Source organism: Gordionus sp. m RMFG-2023, chromosome 1, assembly GCF_954871325.1.
Source record: "Gordionus sp. m RMFG-2023 chromosome 1, tfGorSpeb1-WG-v2, whole genome shotgun sequence".
Classification (NCBI taxonomy): Eukaryota; Metazoa; Nematomorpha; class Gordioida; order Chordodea; family Parachordodidae; genus Gordionus; species Gordionus sp. m RMFG-2023.
The window spans coordinates 22,275,671-22,296,782 of NC_088775.1; the positions used below are offsets into that span (position 1 = coordinate 22,275,671).

The 21,112-nt window shown below is 24.7% G+C and overlaps 2 protein-coding genes across 4 annotated transcripts in view; one reads left to right on the plus strand and one right to left on the minus strand.

The window, feature by feature from the left end:
- On the plus strand, window positions 1-19,615 carry LOC135923039 (cohesin subunit SA-2-like). 2 transcript variants are annotated; one of them, XM_065457642.1, is made up of 26 exons: window positions 1-109; window positions 149-212; window positions 3,782-3,922; window positions 3,965-4,138; window positions 4,183-4,384; window positions 4,430-4,581; window positions 4,623-4,696; window positions 4,739-4,862; window positions 4,908-5,006; window positions 8,564-8,716; window positions 9,382-9,534; window positions 14,720-14,834; window positions 15,220-15,329; window positions 15,411-15,500; window positions 15,544-15,633; window positions 15,682-15,885; window positions 15,931-16,341; window positions 16,404-16,508; window positions 16,553-16,750; window positions 16,864-17,186; window positions 17,231-17,380; window positions 17,428-17,663; window positions 17,744-17,837; window positions 17,912-18,025; window positions 19,415-19,505; window positions 19,550-19,615. In XM_065457642.1, exons 1-26 carry the CDS (start codon window positions 36-38, stop codon window positions 19,553-19,555), a joined length of 3,747 nt encoding a protein of 1,248 aa, XP_065313714.1. In that variant the 5' UTR covers window positions 1-35; the 3' UTR covers window positions 19,556-19,615. The 2 variants fall into 2 exon arrangements, with proteins under 2 accessions (XP_065313714.1, XP_065313715.1); XM_065457643.1 differs by lacking the exons at window positions 19,415-19,505; window positions 19,550-19,615 and adding an exon at window positions 18,122-18,365.
- The window catches only part of LOC135923040 (vacuolar protein sorting-associated protein 16 homolog), a 21,422-nt gene continuing 18,969 nt past the window's right edge, over window positions 18,660-21,112 (minus strand). For both annotated transcript variants that reach the window (XM_065457644.1, XM_065457645.1), the window contains exons 8-9: window positions 19,905-20,082; window positions 18,660-19,861 (exon numbers count right to left, since the gene is read on the minus strand). In XM_065457644.1, coding sequence (XP_065313716.1) covers window positions 19,691-19,861; window positions 19,905-20,082 — 349 coding nt within the window. In that variant the 3' untranslated portion in view covers window positions 18,660-19,690. The remainder of the gene's footprint in view (window positions 19,862-19,904; window positions 20,083-21,112) is intronic.

Below are 21,112 nucleotides of genomic sequence, written 5' to 3' on the forward strand. Positions count from 1 at the left end.
GTAAAACACAAAAATATTTTTCAAGCGCCTAAAAAATGGATTCACTTTCACGAACTCGAAAAAAAAATCCAAATAACATTAGTGATGATGAAATGGGCGATAATTTATTGTAAGTTGTCTATTGTTTAAATATAATTATTTTTTTTAGGAATGATGACATATTAATTGATGATAATGAAATATCTAAACGTGGCAAAAAAAGAACCAAAGAAGTAATTAAAAAATCTTACATTATCATTTAACATTAAAAAATATCATTAGTTATTTTTTATAATGGATAAATTTTAGAACTCATTTCTAATTCTTTAAATTTATATTTTCCCATTTGCTATGATTAAACATTTAGTGTTATTTTTATATATTTAATTATAATTATTAACATGTTAGATTTCATATTATCATGCAGTCTCAGCGTTTATAAAGCTAGACAAATCTTATTTTGTGATTCCTCACCCATATAATTTTTTAATCCTTTTAATTAATTTACAAATTTTAATGATTAAATGAATAAAAATTAAATAAAAAAATGAATGCTTTAAAAAATATTTATTTGGATGTAAAAAATATATAAATAACACAATAGAATATTTACTTTTTATAGAAATTTGGATTTTATTAACAATAAACAAATCATATCTAAAAGATATGTTTGCTTTTCTCCAATTATAAGCCCCTGGACTAAATATGCTTAAACTTTATAGATGAACACTTATTTTAAATGAGAATTTTATAAACAGCCATTTTAAATTTGGGAAATCATATAAAGATTGTGAATGTGTTAAATTATTTGCATATTTTAAAAATAACTGTTACAGTTATTTTCCCACAAAAATATAACTATATCTCATTTAGAAATGTAAATATTTCACCTAATAGCTAGTGCTGTGTTCAAAATTATATTTTGCAGTAGCTTGTAATTCAATCTTCATTATAAAAACAAATTTTATTTATGCTGGATGTATTTTTTGAAATTAATCCATATTTTTGAATCTTCAGTGTAAAATATGCTTTCCTTATAAAAAAAAGAATATCGTCATAAATATATAATGATGCTTAATAATATAAAATATCTGGACAGTGGCGTATCCAGGATTTTCTTATGGAGGGGGGGGGGGTGGATTTTTTTTTTGGGGGGGGTGGGGGCTTCACCCCCAAACCCTACTTATCTGGCCTTCTGCCAGCTTTTCCCCGGCCTTTGGCTGGGTCTTATGTTTTAGCTATTCCATTAAATTATTCATAATTTAATAATAATTATATTTCTATTTGTAACTATTATTTACTAATTTGTGCTAATGGATATTACAAGCCTATTTTTTATTATTTTTATATTTAATAAAGTTTTTTAAATGTAAAGTTGAAATAAAGTTTAATGTCATTTTTTTTATAAAATTTGCTTTAAAAACTAGCCTCAGCTTAAATTCTCAATTTTTTTATTGAAAATACTAATAGTAGTGTGTATAAAATATTAATGTTTTTAAACAGCTCGTTTTGAGCCTATTTTTAAAAATGGCTAACTCAATATTGTTGCCAGAAAAATATTAATTAAGCCTCGATATTTTGAAACTATATGTCTAGACCTTTGCTTTATGAGCAAAATTTTCAGGCTTGCATAATATTTTTCTGGATAAATAACTGAGTTAGCCGTTTTTAAAAATCAGCTCAAAACAAGGCGTTTAACAACACTATAAAATATTGACTAGAAAATTATTTAAAAAACAAGTTTTTTAAACTTCTTATCAAATACAATATTATACAAAATTTTTTATTAAATACTATAATTATAATGTGATTTTTAATTTCGTGGGAATGTTGCCAATTCATCAAGAATTTTGTTTGTCGTTGGAACCAAATCTCTGTGGATATTTAACAGAGCTAACCCATTTAGCCGAGATTCGGAAGTAGTACTTTATAAATATGTTTTCAACCTTCTTAAGTTGGAAAGTCCTTTCATTCGTACATGTTATAATAGGCAAACATGGTAGAATATAAAACAACTTCAAAATATTAGGAATTTGAGCCAAGGTTTCTTTACACCGATTGAGCGCATCAATAGCATGCTCGGGTAAAATAGCTAAATGTAGTAAATATTTATACCACAATTTAAATTCACTGATTAAATTTATTTCAGTACCAATATCATAGGAATAAAATTTTGCTAAATATTTCATTTTATCAATAGTGGCATTAGAAAACAAAGATGGATCTTTGGGTATTAAAACTTGAAGATTGCTAAAAACTTGTTTTTTATCTAAAAACTGTACTTTTATTTGCGATAAAAAAGTATTTAAGAATGGGAAGAAAGTGGATATTTTATAATATTTTTCAGTTGAGCCAATATTTATTTTACATCTCAATAATTGTCCAGGTGCTAAATGAGGTTTAATTAGTGTTATATCATAAAATTTAGCCTTCGATTCAACATCTATATAAATATTATGAAAATATTTATCTACATTCATTCTTATTGTATCTACCTGTTCATATATATTTTCCGCCAAATCAATAACAAGAACCAAATCAAAATTTGGTTTTTGTAAATTTCTACAAAGTAGTGAGCTATAAGAAAATAATTTATTGATACAACTAGCAGCAATGATAAACTCTGATTGATCAATTGAATTCAATAATGATATCTCTTCTGACGACACATTACTTTTTTTCATGCTCAGACTTATTTAACTTTTGTATTTCTATTTCTTCTGTTCTACAAAATCGAAGTAAAAATAAAATATTTAAAAAATAATAGATATTTATTAATAATTAATATTAAAAATACTTATTAATTCTAACTTACTAATAATTTTGAATTTAATAAAATAATTATATGTAATAATAAAATAAATTACCATTTGATTTCAATCTCTTTGACTTAAAATTTTTCCATTTTATTAATATTTTTGAATAATGTTAATGTACTCACAAGGAAAGGAAATCTTAATAAAATTTATTTATAAAAAATAAGTTTTATGTTGGAAAATTGATATTCAAATATTTGTAAAATTTTGATTGGAGGGGGGGGGTAATTTTTATTAACTTAAAATGATATTTATGAAAACAGTCAAATTAGCGATGGGGGGATCCCCCCCCATTGGTTACGCGCCTGTATCTGGATAGCAAATTTAATAAAAAAAAATCACGTTTTTATTAGTAATTATATATCTTATATTTAAATTTAATTTTGAAGACATATTTTTTTTACCAAAAATAGATTTCTTCATAAAAAAACCTTAAATTTTAATAATAAAATAAATATTTATCAAATTTGATCTATAAATAAAAATTTATAATAGAGAGTGAAGAATCATGTTTTTATCTAATAAATTACTTACTTTTAAATTCAAAAACACATTATTTTTCATAAAAAGTCTTAAATTTTTATAATAAAATAAATTTACCCCAATATAAATGATAGTATAATAGAGAATGTCAATACATAGATCTAATTACTTGTTTATATTTTAAAGATTAATGAATAAAAATTATATATAGATAAAATGGAAATTAAATTAGAAATTTTTTAGGAATGTTCTAAAAGTGTAATAGGAATAGAACATAATTTTTGGTCAGGACAAAATAGGAACACAAACATGCCTTTGTTATAGATCCCTGATATAAATATAATCCTTGGACTGTGATCATTTTCTTTTTCTTTTAAGGTAATCATGTTATGTTGGAAGTTTGAAAAGTTGTCAATCAAAACTTATATTTGTAATTATTTTATAATATAAAGGAAACTACCAAAACTTTGTATAGTGTAATGTATATAATTTATACATAATAGGATACTCCAGTCATGGGAAGTACTGGTAAACGTATTTTAAATAGGTCGGGACCAGGTCGTCCAAGAAAACAAAATTCTCTACCAGTTGATCCTGCCTCATCTCTTTTTGAAATTGTTAAACAAGGAAGGAGTTCATTTCAAGTATTTCATCCTATCTCTTTTTTAATAAAATACCAATTTCAGGCAGTTGTTGATGAATGGATTGAAAAGTGTAAAAAAGATAAAATGGTAGCAGTAGGCAACTTAATGCAATTTTTTGTTGACTCCTCAGGCTGCAAAGGGAAAATTACACAAGAAATGCAAACTACTATGGAACATTCTGATATTATAAGGAAGATGACTGAGCAATTTGATGAGGTTTTTTTTATTCAATCATTAAGTTGTTTAACATAATAAAATAGGATAGTGGTGATTACCCTATTATTAGTGGAGGGATTTTCAAGCGTTTTAGAATAAACTTTTGTGACTTTGTTCAGATATTAATAAAACAATGTCAATATAGTATTATATTCGACCCCTATGTTATTGATAACATACTGCATTTTTTAATTGGATTGGCTGATTCCCAAGTTAGAGCTTTCAGACATACATCAACTTTAACTGGTTTTTAAATTTTTTTAAATTTTATGTAATTTATGCTATATATAGCTTTGAAGATAATGTCAGCCCTTGTTGATGTAGTATTAAATATAAACACAAATATTGATTACACAATCCGGCAATTTGAAACAGAGAAACAAAAATGTCAAGGAAAAAGACCTACAGAAAGATTGGAAATGCTTACTCAAAAAAAACAAGAGGTATAATATTTTGCAAATTAGTTTCATTTAATATTATTTAGACTGAAGAAAACATGAATGATGTATGTACACAATTGAGCTATATATTTAGAAGTATTTTTGTACATCGATATCGGTATATGTCATTTATGTGATTTATTTTAAATTTATTTTACAGTGATACAATTCCTGATGTTAGAGCTTTATGCATGCAGGAAATAGGTATATGGATGAAAAAATTTCCTAAGATGTTTTTAGATGATAGCTATTTAAAATATATTGGTTGGACCCTATATGATAAAGTTAATATAATATCCTATACAATTTCATATAAATTTATTTACCAGGTTGGAGAAGTTAGATTGAAATGTCTATTATCACTCCAGCCTTTATATGCTTCAGAAGAACTTACAGTCCGATTAGAGCTATTTACAAATAAATTTAAGGTTAATTTTTTAAAATTCAATTATTTTTCTATTTATAGTTAAATTTTTTTTTCTTGTGGTTAACATTATGGAACTCAAGATAATAATAGCTATTACCATTAAATCTTTAGGAGTCTGAAACCTTTAAACAGTCAATAATATCTGGCTTTATAAAATTTTTTATCTATGATAAATCTTGATCATTATCAATTATTTTAATCATTTCATTAATAAGTTTATATTTTTTAGTTTCTAATATAAAACGTGTAACATTTATTGTTTCCCATATATACTTTACTAAAATTAAAATATTTCAGTTAACTTCCACCTGTGTTAGTTAAATAGTCCTCCTAATTGTTAATGTTTGGTTCAGGCATGTAACTAATATTAAAAAATTATCTTTGGGTCGATTTTTAAAAACGACCTGATTAAGATTTTAGCCATAATGTATTGAGATTTGGCAAATTGAGGTTTAAATCTTCCTGCCATCTGTTAGCAAAATCTCCAGGTTTACACAATATTTTTTTGGTTGGTTAAAATTATAACCGCGCCGTTTTTAAAAATACCCAAATCGGACTTTTTAAAAACACTATATGCAACCAAGGGGGTGGGGGGAAGGGGAAATCTCCCCATTGCAAATTTGTCTGTTCTCTTAAATATCATTTTAAGCTAATAAAAATTTTCCTCCTACACTCACCCCACCCTCTTATCCCCCAAAAATATATACAATATATCACTTCAAAAAAGGAATGTGAAAGAAAAATGTTATTTTAATATAGATTTATATATCATGCTATTTTTTAATATAAATAAAGAGATCATAAAAATAAAAAAGGTTGAAATAAGCGAAACCCCAAAATTATTTTAATAAAGAATAATATAGCTAATGACCTACAATAAGTGAACCTACTTCATATGGGGGAAAATCCCGCCTAATAGTGTTCCCCTCTTAGCAAAATGCTGACACCTATGGTTTGGTTATAACTCGCTAAATAATTATTAATTTTTTTATAATTTAATTATTTGTAGGGTTGTTAAACCCGGGTATATTCCCTAGGAATTTATTGAAAGGGAATATTCCCAATTTTTTAAAAATTATTAAAAGAGCATGGAAACATTCATTCAAAATATTCTCGTAGCTCACATTTAATAGTAAGTCTATTTTATTTGGCAATACACCTTTTCCCAATTAAATCTAACAAAGCAACACTTTCTGAAATACCTGACGCAATGTTTAATAAGAAATCTCAAAAGAGAAGAAAATTTTTGCTGCAAAGAAATCCATTTTTTGTAAATATATTGGATCTCAGATTTATGGAGAATAACCTTGATTAGTGTTGTTAAACGGCTCGATTTGAGCCGATTTTTACAAACGGCTAACTTAAATATATATCTTGAAAATTTTTACCCAAGCGATGCTGATAGATGGCACAAAGGTTAAGATCTATTAATGAAATCTTGAGTCAGACATTTCTGGCTGAAATATTGAGTTAGCCGTTTTAAAAAATCAGCTCAAATCGAGCTGCTTAACAACACTAACCTTGATAATATTGAGATTGGTCATGGTATCTCAATATTATTTTTAGATGCTACTTGGATTATTGGAAACTTAGGAGAATATTGAAATCAGCAATTGTCCTTAAAAGCAATAGAATTTTGGAAGAAAATAGCTTATCAGATGATAATGATGTTGAAAGGGTTGATGATAGTAAATTGTGTTTTGAAAATGTATTTTTTTAAACATTTAATGTATATTCTTATTATATTTTTTATTTGTATTATAGTTTATCTTTTGTTACCTGAATATAATAAAGTATAGTATTAAATTGTACAAAAAGGAAGGAAAAAATCAAAATAACGAGAATAAAATGCGAATATTTTAATTTTACTAGTTTTTTTGTAAAAATTACCCAAATAAATAAATTTCCAAAATTTTTTTATTCAAATTTATTAATTTATATTATTTTTTTAAAAAAATGAATTTTTGTAACTGGCGAAAAATGATTTAGACCACTATTTTATTTTTACATTAAAAATACCTTATGTTATTTTTTTCTTCAAAATTAAAAATTTTTTTTATTTATATTTTTTATATTTAGGACACAGTCTATAGTAAAAAATAAATATAATATATCATATTATAGGTAAAATCTCTAAAGGTCTATCGAAAGAAAAAAATTTGACGCCTATTCGAGTCTTTGACTTCCTGTGTACTTTGTGTACCTTATAGATTTGTCCGTGTTTTTAAGCAGTAAGAGGAGTTGGTTTTCGAAATTTTTTTTGCCTTTAGTTTTGACACCATAAATCTTGGCGACGCTGCTTTTCCGAAATATACTACGGATTATGGTTATTTTAGTTCTTCTCATTAATTTATTATTATGAAGTTATTTAGTGCCAATCCGATTCGATATTAAATATCGGCAAGGCCCTATAAAAAACTAAGTAAAAAAAATATTTAGGTTAAGTCTACAGGGTGTAATGAGTTCCATGTATAGATGTATTTATTTTATAAAGAATACATGAATAGTAGTTTTTTCTTCAGATGATATTTATTTAACACCCCATGGCTCCAGTATAACACATTTTTTACACAAATGAAGAAAATTATGGGTACTAAGTCTACACCCTATAAGTAGATCAAATATTTCAACCATGATGACCAGCAGATCAAATCTAAAAAAACATGAATTAAATTAAATTCTGATAAAGATTCTTATGAAGATGATCTAATAAGTTTTTTTGAAACTTTAAATATATTTAATAAATTTACCCAATTAAAATTTTTATTTATTAAATATAATACAATCCTCTCATACGCCAGTTGAACGTATGTTTAGCACAGCTAGAGCTATATTGAGCTAAGCGCTCTTGTTTATCGGATCAAAATTTTGATAATCAATTGTTAAAAATAAGAATTATTATAAAAAGAACTTATTTTATCTTATAAAATATTATTTTTGTATAATTTGATTTTTATTATCTATGGAGAAAAAAAGAAAATTAATATATAATATTTAGTATTTTTTAAATAACAAGTAACGCGGTATTATTTTTGAATAGCAACGTGTTTTTTTTCTCAGAAGGTAACGAGCAATGGTAACGTATTCCTTTTTTCAAACGTAACGTAATGAGTAAGGTTCTTTTTTGAAGTATTCATATGAATACGAATAATAAATTCAGTTATAACTTAGCTTTTTATTTTTTTTCTCTTAAACGAAAGTTTAAAGATAATCAATATTGCAGTAGTTTTTCATTATCAGTTTTTATTTAAACGTTCAAACCGAACTTATATTATTCTGTTAACTGAACCTGAGTCTAAACTCTTTTTTTTATCTGAACCGAATGTTTGTTATAGTTAAACGTATCCCTGGGTTTACTGTATAACCTTAAAATGTAGCATCATTTAAAGGCTCCAAAAGGTTTTACACATACTATAAATCTTTTAGACACTCTAAAAAGGAAAACATTCTTCTAAATCCGAAATTGCATATTCTATCTGTTTAATTTAGAACTAGACAAGTAGAAAATTTAATAATGAAAATATATCAAGTAAACTTTTACAAATTTTGATTGTAAAGGATCGCATAATAGCTATGACTCTGGACAAGGAATATGAAGTTGCTGTTCAGGCTGTAAAGTTGATCAATAACATTCTTAAATTTCATCGAGAAATTTTAACCGATAGAGATTGTGAACATGTTTATGAGTTGGTTTACTCCATACACAGACAAGTAAGTTGATGTTTATGTGATAAATGAATTTTAACTATAGCTCTAATATATATATTACACTTTTTATTGCTTTAATTTATTATTGATTATATTGTCTATTTTGAATGATTTATTTAATTATTTTTACCTATATATATTTTACAACTAATTGTAATAATAATGACAGTTCATTATAATAATAATATGCAGGTTTGTATTTTAGACTATGTAAAAAAATTTCCCATTCAATTGTTTTTTTTATTTAAGTAGATATAACTAATAAATTTATTACATATATTCTCTCCTTCTTTTATCAATCTGAAATACGATAAATTGTTTTCCTATCCCTTTTGACAAAATCTCCAAGCTTAGATAATTTTTTGGCAAAAATCATAATTTAACCTAACACTATGAAAATAACTACTAGACATCTTAAAATCCTTTTCTTATTGCAGATATAACATATTTTTCTTTTAATATAATTATAAACATTACAAATAAATTGAATTTAATATGGGATTTTTTTTTGAGAATATCGGCCTGATCTCATATTTTATCGCCTTAAGCCATAATATTTATTCTTTACAACTAATCATAATAATATAACAACAATTAATCATAATAATAATATACAAGGTTATATTTATATTTTAGACTATGTAAATTAACTAATTCATTATATTAAGGTTGCTCAAGCAGCAGGGGAATTTCTAAAGGAAAGACTATTTACATTAGATGAAGAAGCCATGGGAAAATCAATTAAGACAAAAAGGGGCAAGAAAAGGTTACCCAATACACCACTCGTACGAGATCTTGTTCAATTCTTTATTGAGAGCGAAGTTAAATTTTATAATAATTTTTATAGCCATATTATAGTGCGCACAAATTGAACGTTGCAACGCAGCGTTTCAAAACGCATATAAAAAAACGTAAACGCAGCCATGTTTAAATTGATGCGTTAAGTTTTATTTTTTCAATAATAAGCATTTAAATTTAAAACAAATAATCACCACAAGACCTTTCTTACCTAGCAGGGAAAATAAATCATATTCAATGGAATCAAAAATTCTTAGAGACAATTTTATAAATTATTAAATATTTATTATTGTATAAAATTTATTTTTGATAATATTTTATACTAAATTATGTTTACATATTTAATTTTTATAGAGATCATGTTATTAAATGATATAAATAAATTGAATATTAAGAAAAATTTAATTGATATATCCATTAATCTCTAAAATGATATAAATTAATTGAATATTAAGAAAAATTTATTTGATATATCCCTTAATTTCTTGCATGTTAATTTGGACATGATTCTAGATGTAGCCCATTGAGCTATTTTAAAGCTTGGGGAATGAACCTCAAATTAAAATAATATTAATTGTATTCTCTTTGATACAATTAAAATTTTCATAGAATTTAAGAATAATTTAAATATTTTATAATGTAAAAACTATATCTAAATGAGATTTATCTGTTGCTTCTATAAATAGTTTTCCAATATCAACCATAGTAATTAAGTGATATAACTAAATTAATTGAAAGTAAAATTTATTTGATATATCCCTTAATTTTTATTGCATGTTAATTTGGACACTATTCAAGATGTAGCCCATTGAGCTATTTTAAAGCTTGGTAAATGAACCTCAAACTTAAAATAATATTAACTCTATTTTACGATACAATTGAAATTTTCATAGAATTTAAGACATATAATTTAATTATTTTATAGTGTGAAAACTATACCTAAATAAGATTTATCTGTTGCTTCTATAAATAGATTCTCAATATCAACCATAGTAATTAAATGATATAACTAAATTAATTGAATATTAAGAAAAATTATATTGATATATCTTTTAATTTCTATTAAATGTTAATTTGAACACTAATATAATTTGAACACTAATATAATTTGAATGTTAAGAAAAATTAAATTATGAAAATAGAGACAAATATAATATATAAAAATTTTATTAAAAGAATCTAATGTCAATATAAAAATTAATATAAAATATATAATAAATAAATAATTTATATAATGCTATTAAATATGTCAATGCAGATTCATTTGTAAGTGTTGGTAAGGTACCATTTGTCTTCAGATAGTATAGAAATTTTAAAACCTCAGTTTTTAACAGCATTTGGTTGTCTAGACTCTACAAGGCTATTCATAAAAAGTCTAAATAAAATATAAATATAAAAATTAGCTTTACTGCATCCCAGATGGCTTTTCTTCCAAAATTTATTAACCTATTAGCATTTAGTACTTTAGGTTTCACATGAAAATTAACATTTCAAATATTTAAAATTAACTTTTTGAGAATATACACTTATAATTTTTTATGAATATTAAAATATTTTGTGGGATTTATTTAAATATAGATGGTAAATAAAGTCAATATAAATTTTGGATCAGTATTGTATAGGCTTTGTAGTAATATCAGAACAAAATTTGAGGGTTGGCACAGCTCTACTCTTTATTTTCTAAGTAGTTATTATCAACTTACCAATAAAATAAATAATAAGCAGGATTTCCTATTTTCTCCTTATTCAGCTTATCCTTGAAGTTTGTCAATTCCAATGCTAGTCTAATTATATTATTATATTTAACATTCTTATATATTTATACCTGTAAACAATAACTGATAAATGTTCCATAACAATGAAACTTTTTTTATGGTAGTCCAGGATTTCTCCAAATCTTTTGCTTATTTCATCGTTCCATATCTTAAAATTATTATTATATCATTTAATAATTATTATTCTTACAATTTAGAAGAATTTTATCACTTCAAAATTTAAAAATTTTTAAAACGCAAGCAAGTTTGTCTTTTAAAAAATAATTTAAAATGAAAAATGGAAATGTTCTCAATTTGAACGAATGCATTGTTTGCGTTTTGAAACGCTGCGTTGCAACGTTCAATTTCGCACTATAATGCTCTTTTATATTTTATTAATTTTATACAACTTTTGATATTATTATATTTAGTTATTATGAATTTAGAATATTATAGGGTACATCGTGGTGTTTTATTAAACTTTTTTAGTTTATTACTGTTTCGTAATTGGAATATGACCCATTTTCTTTTTTTATAAATCAAAATGTTTTTTTTTATTTTATGATCAAACAATATTATTGGAAGCCACGAGTCTTGACCAATTTATTTTTGACAAATATATTTAATACTATTTTTATCGTTCATTCTATTTAAATATTATATCCCAACATTGTGTTATCTGATGTTTTTTGAGGCTTATTACCTTTGATAATTATACACTATAAAAAAAACTCTAATCTTTATTGTGAATATACTATAAAAAACTCTACCAGTAGTACAGCCATTTTATAACTCATTCAATTTACCCAACACAACTCTAAAACTAAAATTAATAAATTTTCAACTTCAAATTTTATTGATTAAATATATTTTAAAAAACTAAAAGTCATCATAATTATAAAATCTAGTCCCTTTTATACTTTTGGAGATCACGAGTTTTACACGAGATCAGGCGACTATTTATATATTTGATAAATATTAATCAAAATAATTTTTAAAAATAAATAATAATAATAATATGACAAATATGACATTACCAATGGCGTAGCTAGATATTTTCCTTGGGGGTTGGGGGATCGGCACCTATAAAAATCTGGGACTTTGCCCCCAGAGCACCATTAAAGGGCCTTTGGTCACGTCTTAAAAATCATATATCTTTTTATTTTTATCTAAATATTAAGTTTTTAACAATATAATATCATCATGGCACTTCTAATTAAATTAGCACAAAATTTGAAATTTATATATTATACTTTTTTTTAAAATTATTTTATGCGATAAATTTGAGATTTATATATTATACTTTTTTTAAAATTATTTTATGCAATAAATATGATGATTAAAGAGGTAGGATGTTTTCTATTGGTGCCAGAAAATAAGTTGAATTCTCTATTAAAGCAAATATATAGGTAGTTTTATACAATCCTCTAATTTTTTCTTTAAAGGCTTAAGAAATCATATTTAAATCATTTTACTTATTTTTAAATTAAAGTTGAATGTGATTGGTTTATTATAAACAGGGCTGTGAACCCTCCTTCTATAAAAAAGGATTTGTTGGGTTCAATGAAAAATCTCTGAATCAAAGTCGAGTTCAGGGTTTGGTGTCCAGAATTGTAAATTTTTAAATTTACATAAAAGGATACACTAAATAAAAAATGATTTTCATAAAAATATTTTTATTATTGAAAATAAAACAATTATGTTCTAAAATTTAAATACATTTTTTATTATATAAATATTTTACATGCTATTTTTTAATACTGGATAAATTTTTTATAATTTAATATAAAAGATTCTTGAAATAATTTTAACGATTTTAGCAGTATTATACATTATCAATTCACCTACTTATAGTTTTTAATTACACCCTAAACTATCTTTCTTACACATTTATTTGTTGGTATATCAATATTAAATAATTTATTATATTCAATAATGATATCTTTCCAGAAATATATATCAGAAAACTTTTAATATTCACATTCAGCTAACTCAATATTAAAAATATTATTCTATAGTTTAAAACCCCTCCCATCGCTATTCCACTGCTTATTACTCATATTTCTAGTATGTCTTGAAACATGTATTATTTTTTATTCAAACTTGGAAGGGATCAGCTAACCAACAGTGTAGAGTTATTAGCAAGATATTGATTTTATTATATATATTAAAAAATATATATTATACTTATCTTACCTTAATAAAATTTAATACGAATTAATTTCTATTGAAGAAAAACAGCAATTAATTAATTAAAAAACTGACTTTAATTATTCTAAAACTACATTTTTATTATTCAATGGCACTTACAGTTGAATACAACTTTTGGAGCTTTTCATTTTAAATATAATATAGAACCCTATCAGAATTTTTTTAGTCTGGACAGCGTCTACATAAAGGGGGGGGGGGTAGGAACATTTGCATTCTTTTTTGAGGGGGTAGGGGGTAGGATAAATTTTTTGGGGAGTTATCTATTAAATTTTGAGATGAAATAGGACAAAATTTATTGCTGTAAAAATTAATACTTTTATTATAATATTATTATAATACAATTCATCGACCAAATCTATATATTGCAAACAATCATACACATTGTTTTCCAAATAAACTATCCTTTTAAATGTAATTTAAAAGGTTTATAATTTCAGCAAGCTTATAATGCCATAATAATTAATTCATTGTAAATAATGGAGGTTTTTATTGAATTTATTATCTAAAAAATAAATTTTTTATATTCACAAAATATCGATAGTTAGTAGTAGAGATAGATTAATTTAAGTTATCCTTTATAAATTCTTTGAAAAGAGTATCAATAAATAAATAGGTGTAAATAATGATAAAGAGACACCGCCACCGAAGGTGGCATAATTTTTTTAGGGGGGTAGGCAAAGGTTTTTGAAGGGGGTTTGCATCCAGTGAAAATCCTGTCATGTAGACGTTGAGTCTGGTTCTTATCCAATAAAAAAAAAATTTAAATTTGACAGAAGATATTCCAACTTTTTTTACAATTTATTTTTATAATAAATTAAATAGAATGATTTCCATTGTTAGGTTATAACAAATTGTGAATTTCAAAATTTAAATCAGAATTCACTTTATTATAATACTCTTTTAAAAAAATAATAACCTTGAAATTGGGAACCAAAGTGTTAAATTCTATTTATTTACTAATGATTTTTTAAAAAATTATGAATTATACAAATAAATATTTTTAATAATAGGAACCGTGGATGAGTAGAAAATAGATTATATCTACATATTTATTTTCCTCTGTTTTGTCTCAAACAAAAATATTGATTTGGATAGTCAGAGATGGCTGATAATCTCTCGCTCATTTTTAAACGATAGGGCTTCATGCCCCTGCTAAGTTTGAATGTGACCACATATAGAATATTTTTTATTTAAAAAGGAATCTAAAAATTTGAAAACTAAAATTATAATTTTATTAATTTAGCTACATGAACATGGTGCCTATCTTGTTGATAGTTTGATTGAAACTAATGATATGATTAAAGATTGGGAATGTATGACTGATTTGCTTATCGAAGAACCTGGTAGAGGAGAAGAAGGTTTCTTATACTTTTATAATATTAAGTTCATAGATTTCGGGTTGCTTTGGAGGTAGCAAAATCCTAAGAATGCGTTGAAAAAAATTTACTCAAGTAATAATTTTTATTATAGATAGGGAGATAGGTGTTATACGGCAGGTTGGGTAAAATAGCAAAAACGTCTATAACCTTTTCATTTTTAGGACTAATCTATGAATTTGCTCAAGAGATATATTTGTGTACATACTATTATCTTAGATTATTTTTTTTATCAAGGTGCTTGTTTAGTTCTTGTACATTACTACCCCCGTTCTTATTTTTTGATCCCCCAAAGAACGTTATAAAAAGTGTTTATTTTATTTTAAATATTTATTTCAAATGAATTTAATCACAAATATTAATATAGCTTTAGATAATAATCAAGAAACCAGTTTGATTGAAATTATGACTTGCTGTGTTAAACAAGCTGCGACGGGAGAGGCACCAGTCGGTAGGACAACATCGAAAAAGGGACATGTAACTTGATAATTATACATATCAACGATTTTAGATTATACTTTATAATGAAATAAATATGACGATTTATATATAAATAAGCTATCGGCAAAAGAAAACAAGTTACTCCAAGAGGAACGGAGCAAATTGACAGAACACTTTATTATAGCATTGCCAAGCCTTTTGGCTAAAGTGAATATAAATAACTCGCATACAAAATTAACTTAAATTATAGTATATAGCTGATCCTGAAAAAATTTCGAATCTAATGTTAATTCCACAATATTTTGATTTGGATTTATATACATCTAATAGATGTGAAAAGGTTATAATAATTATTTTAAAATATTGGCATATATTTGTTATCTTGCAGTACCTGGAATATTTTTTGAAATATGCAGAAGAAATCATGCTAAAACATATGAATCCAGACGTTTTAAGCACTTGTGCAAAAACTTATGAGTTATTATGTTTGGAGGAAAACTCAATCAATGGCAGATGCAGAATATCTAAGAGCACTTTGATTGACAATTTAGTTGAAAGATTTAAAATTACTTATGAAGAGTTTATGCAAGAAGTTATATAAAATTTTATTAATTTTTTATTAATTAGTATATCATAGAAGGAAGAACCGGATGAAGATCAAATATTTGCTTTATTATCAAGTTTAAAAAGATTAAGTTCATTTAATGAATTTCACGATATTACGAATTGGGATTTATGGGATTATTTAATTACAATTTTAAAATATGGATGTGATGTGAATAGAAAATTTCCAATATCTCAAGATATTCTCTGTAAAGCTTTATCTTGCGCACATTTTCATCTTCTTTGGTACCTTAATAATATTAACAATGTGGCCATGACATCAAAAAAAGCCTCTATCGAAGATAAAAATAATTTAGAAAGTCACGATATAAACAATTTATCGGCAGCTATGATAGAATCAATAAAAACTCTAAAATCTCGCCTGTGTGATTATATTACTTTTGGTCAAGAATTGATGTATGCAGGTTCATATTTAGAGGAAGATGTAAGTATTTTTTTATGTATAAGAATTACATTTTTGTATTTTAAATATAAATTTTTTTTAAGATATATTTATCAATCTGTGATTTGTTAATTGCTTTCAATCGACACATATCATATATTAACCCAACATTAGAACACATTATATTTGAGCCTGACAAAAATTTGATCGTAAATATTTTAGACCTAAATAGATACATTAAATATTTGAATAGACCCAATTGAACAGTTTCATTATAGAAAAAGTATTTATCAATATTTCTGAAAACGAAGAGGAATTCACAGTCGGCGGCCATGGGAAGATTGAGCAATTAAGAAAAGGAAGAAATTTTTTGGCATCTTTTTGCAAATTAATAATATATAATGTGATTAGTATTCAAAATGCAGTTGATATATTTCGGAACTACACTAAAGTAATTAACTTTAATTTAATTAATGCTTAGATATAATTGACATTTGACAATCATTATAAAATATTATTAATAAAAGTAATAATAATTGTATTATCATATTTGTTTTTTCATAGTTTTATACAGATTATGGAGACATTATAAAAATGACAATTGGTAAAGCTCGGGAAATTAATAAAGTTAGCTGTGCCAAAGTGATGATTACAGCACTGCAATATCATTTTAAAGATATGTTTAAACTATCTCAAAATGAATTGTTGACTTCGCACAACAATTTACAATCTACAGAAGCATCAGGCAATATCAATGTCTTAAATTTAATTAAAACGAATTCATGGCATGAAGGATTCTCATCATTAAAAGAATTAGGGAGAAGATTTTGTTTATCATTTGGATTGGATCAAATAAAAAATAGGGAGGCTATAGCTTTGATACACAAGTTTAATAAAGTATATTTATAGACATGATTTATAAATTAATTAGAGAAGGTATTATATTCTCCTTATCTTCAACACTAAATAATATGGAAACTGTGCAAAATCAAAATTACTTGTCGCCTCCACACAATTTATATTTTTTGGATGTAGTCGGTGAGTTTTCTAATAAACTTATGAAGCAAGACAAACGTACCGTGTATAATTTTTAAACATATAGTCTCTTTAATTTTTTATTTTTTTAAGGTTGACATTTTTGGATAGGCATTTATCACCTGGTACATTGAGTTATAAAGGTGACGAATGGCAACCTTTATTTAATTATCGAAATAGTCTATTACAAAATATAGATATCGAATCTCACACAAAAATCAGATCCAATCATAATATATCACAGCAATATATTCACAATTCCCCTCTAGCTTTAAATCAACCAAATTACTCACTTGCAAATAATTCTCATTTACAAAATACAATAATGGGTAATGAGATAAAAATATATCTTAATCACGCATTTTTATTTATAATACAATATGTAAAAATATAAAATAACTTTATTTAGATTCCTTTGCACAGTCAATTATACCTTCTGAATTGCACCCAATATATGAACATGAAGAAGAAATGGCTGAAATAGGAGAAAAAGATTTAAACATGTTTAAATATATTATATTTGTGATTAGGAATTAAATATTTGATTGTTATATATTAATTCTTATTTTATTTTAAGGTTTTTAGGTAATACAAATTTACCCATCGAAGAGGCTGCAGGATCTAGTACGAGATTGAGATTATCAGAAACTCAACAGCAAAACCAATTACAGAATAGCTCACTTTTTCAAAAGTTTATAAAAACTATATATGTTGTATTTCATATTAAATTAATCAAAAAAAACTATTCTCAAACCAACTCCTCTAATTTAAATTTTTTTTATGTTAGTATTAGAAGCCTGCAAAGTGATTTTTTCGAGGTCCTTACCCAACCCATACCCGAATTTTTTTAAAAAAATTTGCTCGATCCAAGCCTGAGTACATATTTTTAGATCCGACCTGAGCCTAACTAAAAGAAAATTAATAATTTGAGCTTATATACTATAAAAACAATTATAAATTATGTATTTATTAATATAGCCACCTTAAATAAAAGTATATTTAACCCCCATTTTCTAATCAATTTCATATAAAGTTGCATTTTATTTAATTTGTATACATATAAAAAAATTTTTTAATTATTACAATCGAATTTATAAATTATTGTGATTATATAAAAATAATTTGCATGATTGATATCGAAAAAAGATGATACAATTGTTTATATTAGAAAAAATATTTACTAAAAAATAATAATGAACATATAAAAAAGACATATCAATAACAGTTATTCTGATTGACATTTTTGTGTAACAAAAGATATTTGCATTATTAGGGATATTTGAATTAATATTTATTGCCAAAAATTCCAAAATAAACCATTTAATTTTAAATATCTCAAAAAATAATTTAGCTCAAGTCAAAATTTAAATTTTATTATATAGCTTGATAATAGCCCTTTAAAATGACATGAAAATTAATATAGTGAATATACCAAAAACCATAATTGGTTGCATTTCTTTCAAATTTTTTTATAAATCTATATTATACTTAGGATCTTTAACTTCGATTTTCACAGGAAGATCTTCTTGAGTTTAAGGTTGTTCCAGCACATAAAACACTCATTGGGAGTGTTTGTAGCAGAACACAATATTTTTTGGCTAAAACGGAAATAGGCAGCTCCAATCTTCACTTTTCTCAAAATAGAAAAATATTATTTATTGGTGAAGATAAAGTAGAAAATATTGAATAACATCGTTTTGCGGAGAACAATTAGATGGATGGTTTATTCGTTAATTTTTGTATGTAACCCCATTTGGTAATAAGCTGATATTCACTATATTAATTTTCACGTAATATTATATTGTGGAAATGTTTTTCATCAAATCTGCACAACGCTATAAAGGACTATCATGGCTTTAATTAATTAATTTTTTGAGCTATTTAAAATTTGGAATTTTTGCCTTTTAAAGATGTCCATATCTTCAGAAAGTTTAATGAAATTAAAATTTTATACTTTATATATATATTATACCATCATATAAATTTTTAATAAAAATCGAAGTGAAGTTGGGTAGAATTTTCGTTGATTTGATATGGAATTCAACATATTATATATATGAATAATTAATATGTAATTTAGCAATAACAACCTAAACAATTTAACATCTTTTGTTATGAACACTGATATGTCTCATCATAATGATTCATTAGATCAAATTCCACCATTTATGGTAAAAGTAGTATTATCAATATAATATTTTTATATCTATCATAGATGTAAGAAAACTTGATTATTTACATTAAAACATAGAAACTACATACATATATTTTTAAATATGTTATTCAAGTAAATAATATTGTTATCAATATCTTTTATTGTATTTATTAATTATATGTGTATAAATAAAAATAAACATTAATTTTTTAATAATTTTGTTTTATAAATTTGAATTTTTTCTTTTAATTTTCTTCCATCTTCTCCTGCACCATATCTATCTAATATATAATCTAAATCCTCAAAATTTTTTGCCTGAAAGGCGCAATCACTAGCTTCTTCATATAATCCCACCCTTAAATAATATTTTGCCTATGTTTCAAAAAATCATATAGAAACATTTGATTATATAAACCTTTTTTTTTAAAGGAAGCTTTGATATATATTTAATTGCTTCGTGCTTGTTGCGCCATTTTAAACATATGTTTACAAAAGGTTCATACCCAAGTGGAGATCTTTTTTCTTTATCAAATTTTTCAATTTCCTTCCATTCGTTTATTTTAGCCAATGCATTTAATTTCATCCAATAATATCTTAATTTTTAAATTTCATTATAAAAAACATTACTATTTTGCAAGGTGAACAAATAAAAATCAATATTTTAATGCTTATAATTCATTTACCAGGAAGCATATTTTCTTTATTGTTAGTAATATAAGTATATTCTTTAAATTAACTTACAAGTAAAATAAATTCTTTATAATTAATTTTACTTAAATTGTCTAATTTTTCAAAGATGCAGATATTGAATAACAATAAATGCCACCTTGTGGATTAGATATTATTAAAATGCCATATTCTAATTATATTAATGTTACATTGTGGTCAAATTTGGCCCAATCTGCGGACTGTGCAAAAATATTTAAATGTTAGAATTAGGCAAATTTATGTCTTTTACCTTTATAAAAAAATTTATTGCTGGCCAGGCGACTAAAATTATTTTACAGGCCAAAAAACTTTCCATGGACTGGTTAGCCTCGTCCAAGAGGTTCTCAAAGAAATATTGTATCATAAAGGGGACACATCTATTACCTTATAAGCATCACTCGTTATGAGAAATTTGCAAAAAGCATTTAGTACACGTAATGACCTCTATCACTAAACAAATTCATTATTAGTTATAAAATCATGATTTTTTAAGAATTATTCTTTTACTTTACATATTCTATTATTTACCTATACTTATCAAATATTATTATACTGGGAAAAATGAAATAAAAAACTAAGAATTTCATAAAAATAATGAGACATCGAATGTTGTAAAGTAGAATGAAATTTTAGGAATATTTGTTTATATTCAAATCACTGAATCTGATAAAAATAAATAAATTAGAATAAGATGTAAAATAGATAAAATATGATCTCGGCCATTCATTTAAGCTTAATTACATACTATCCTCCATAGCGTTTAAATGGAGAGGGTGGGTATGGAGCATTTTGCTTCCAAATTTTCTGAAGTGGGGGTAGGGGTAAATTTATTAAATTAAATTTTTAGATGAAATACGGCAAAATATTTGCTGTAAACACTTATTTAATAATTTTATTATAGACTTAATATATGCT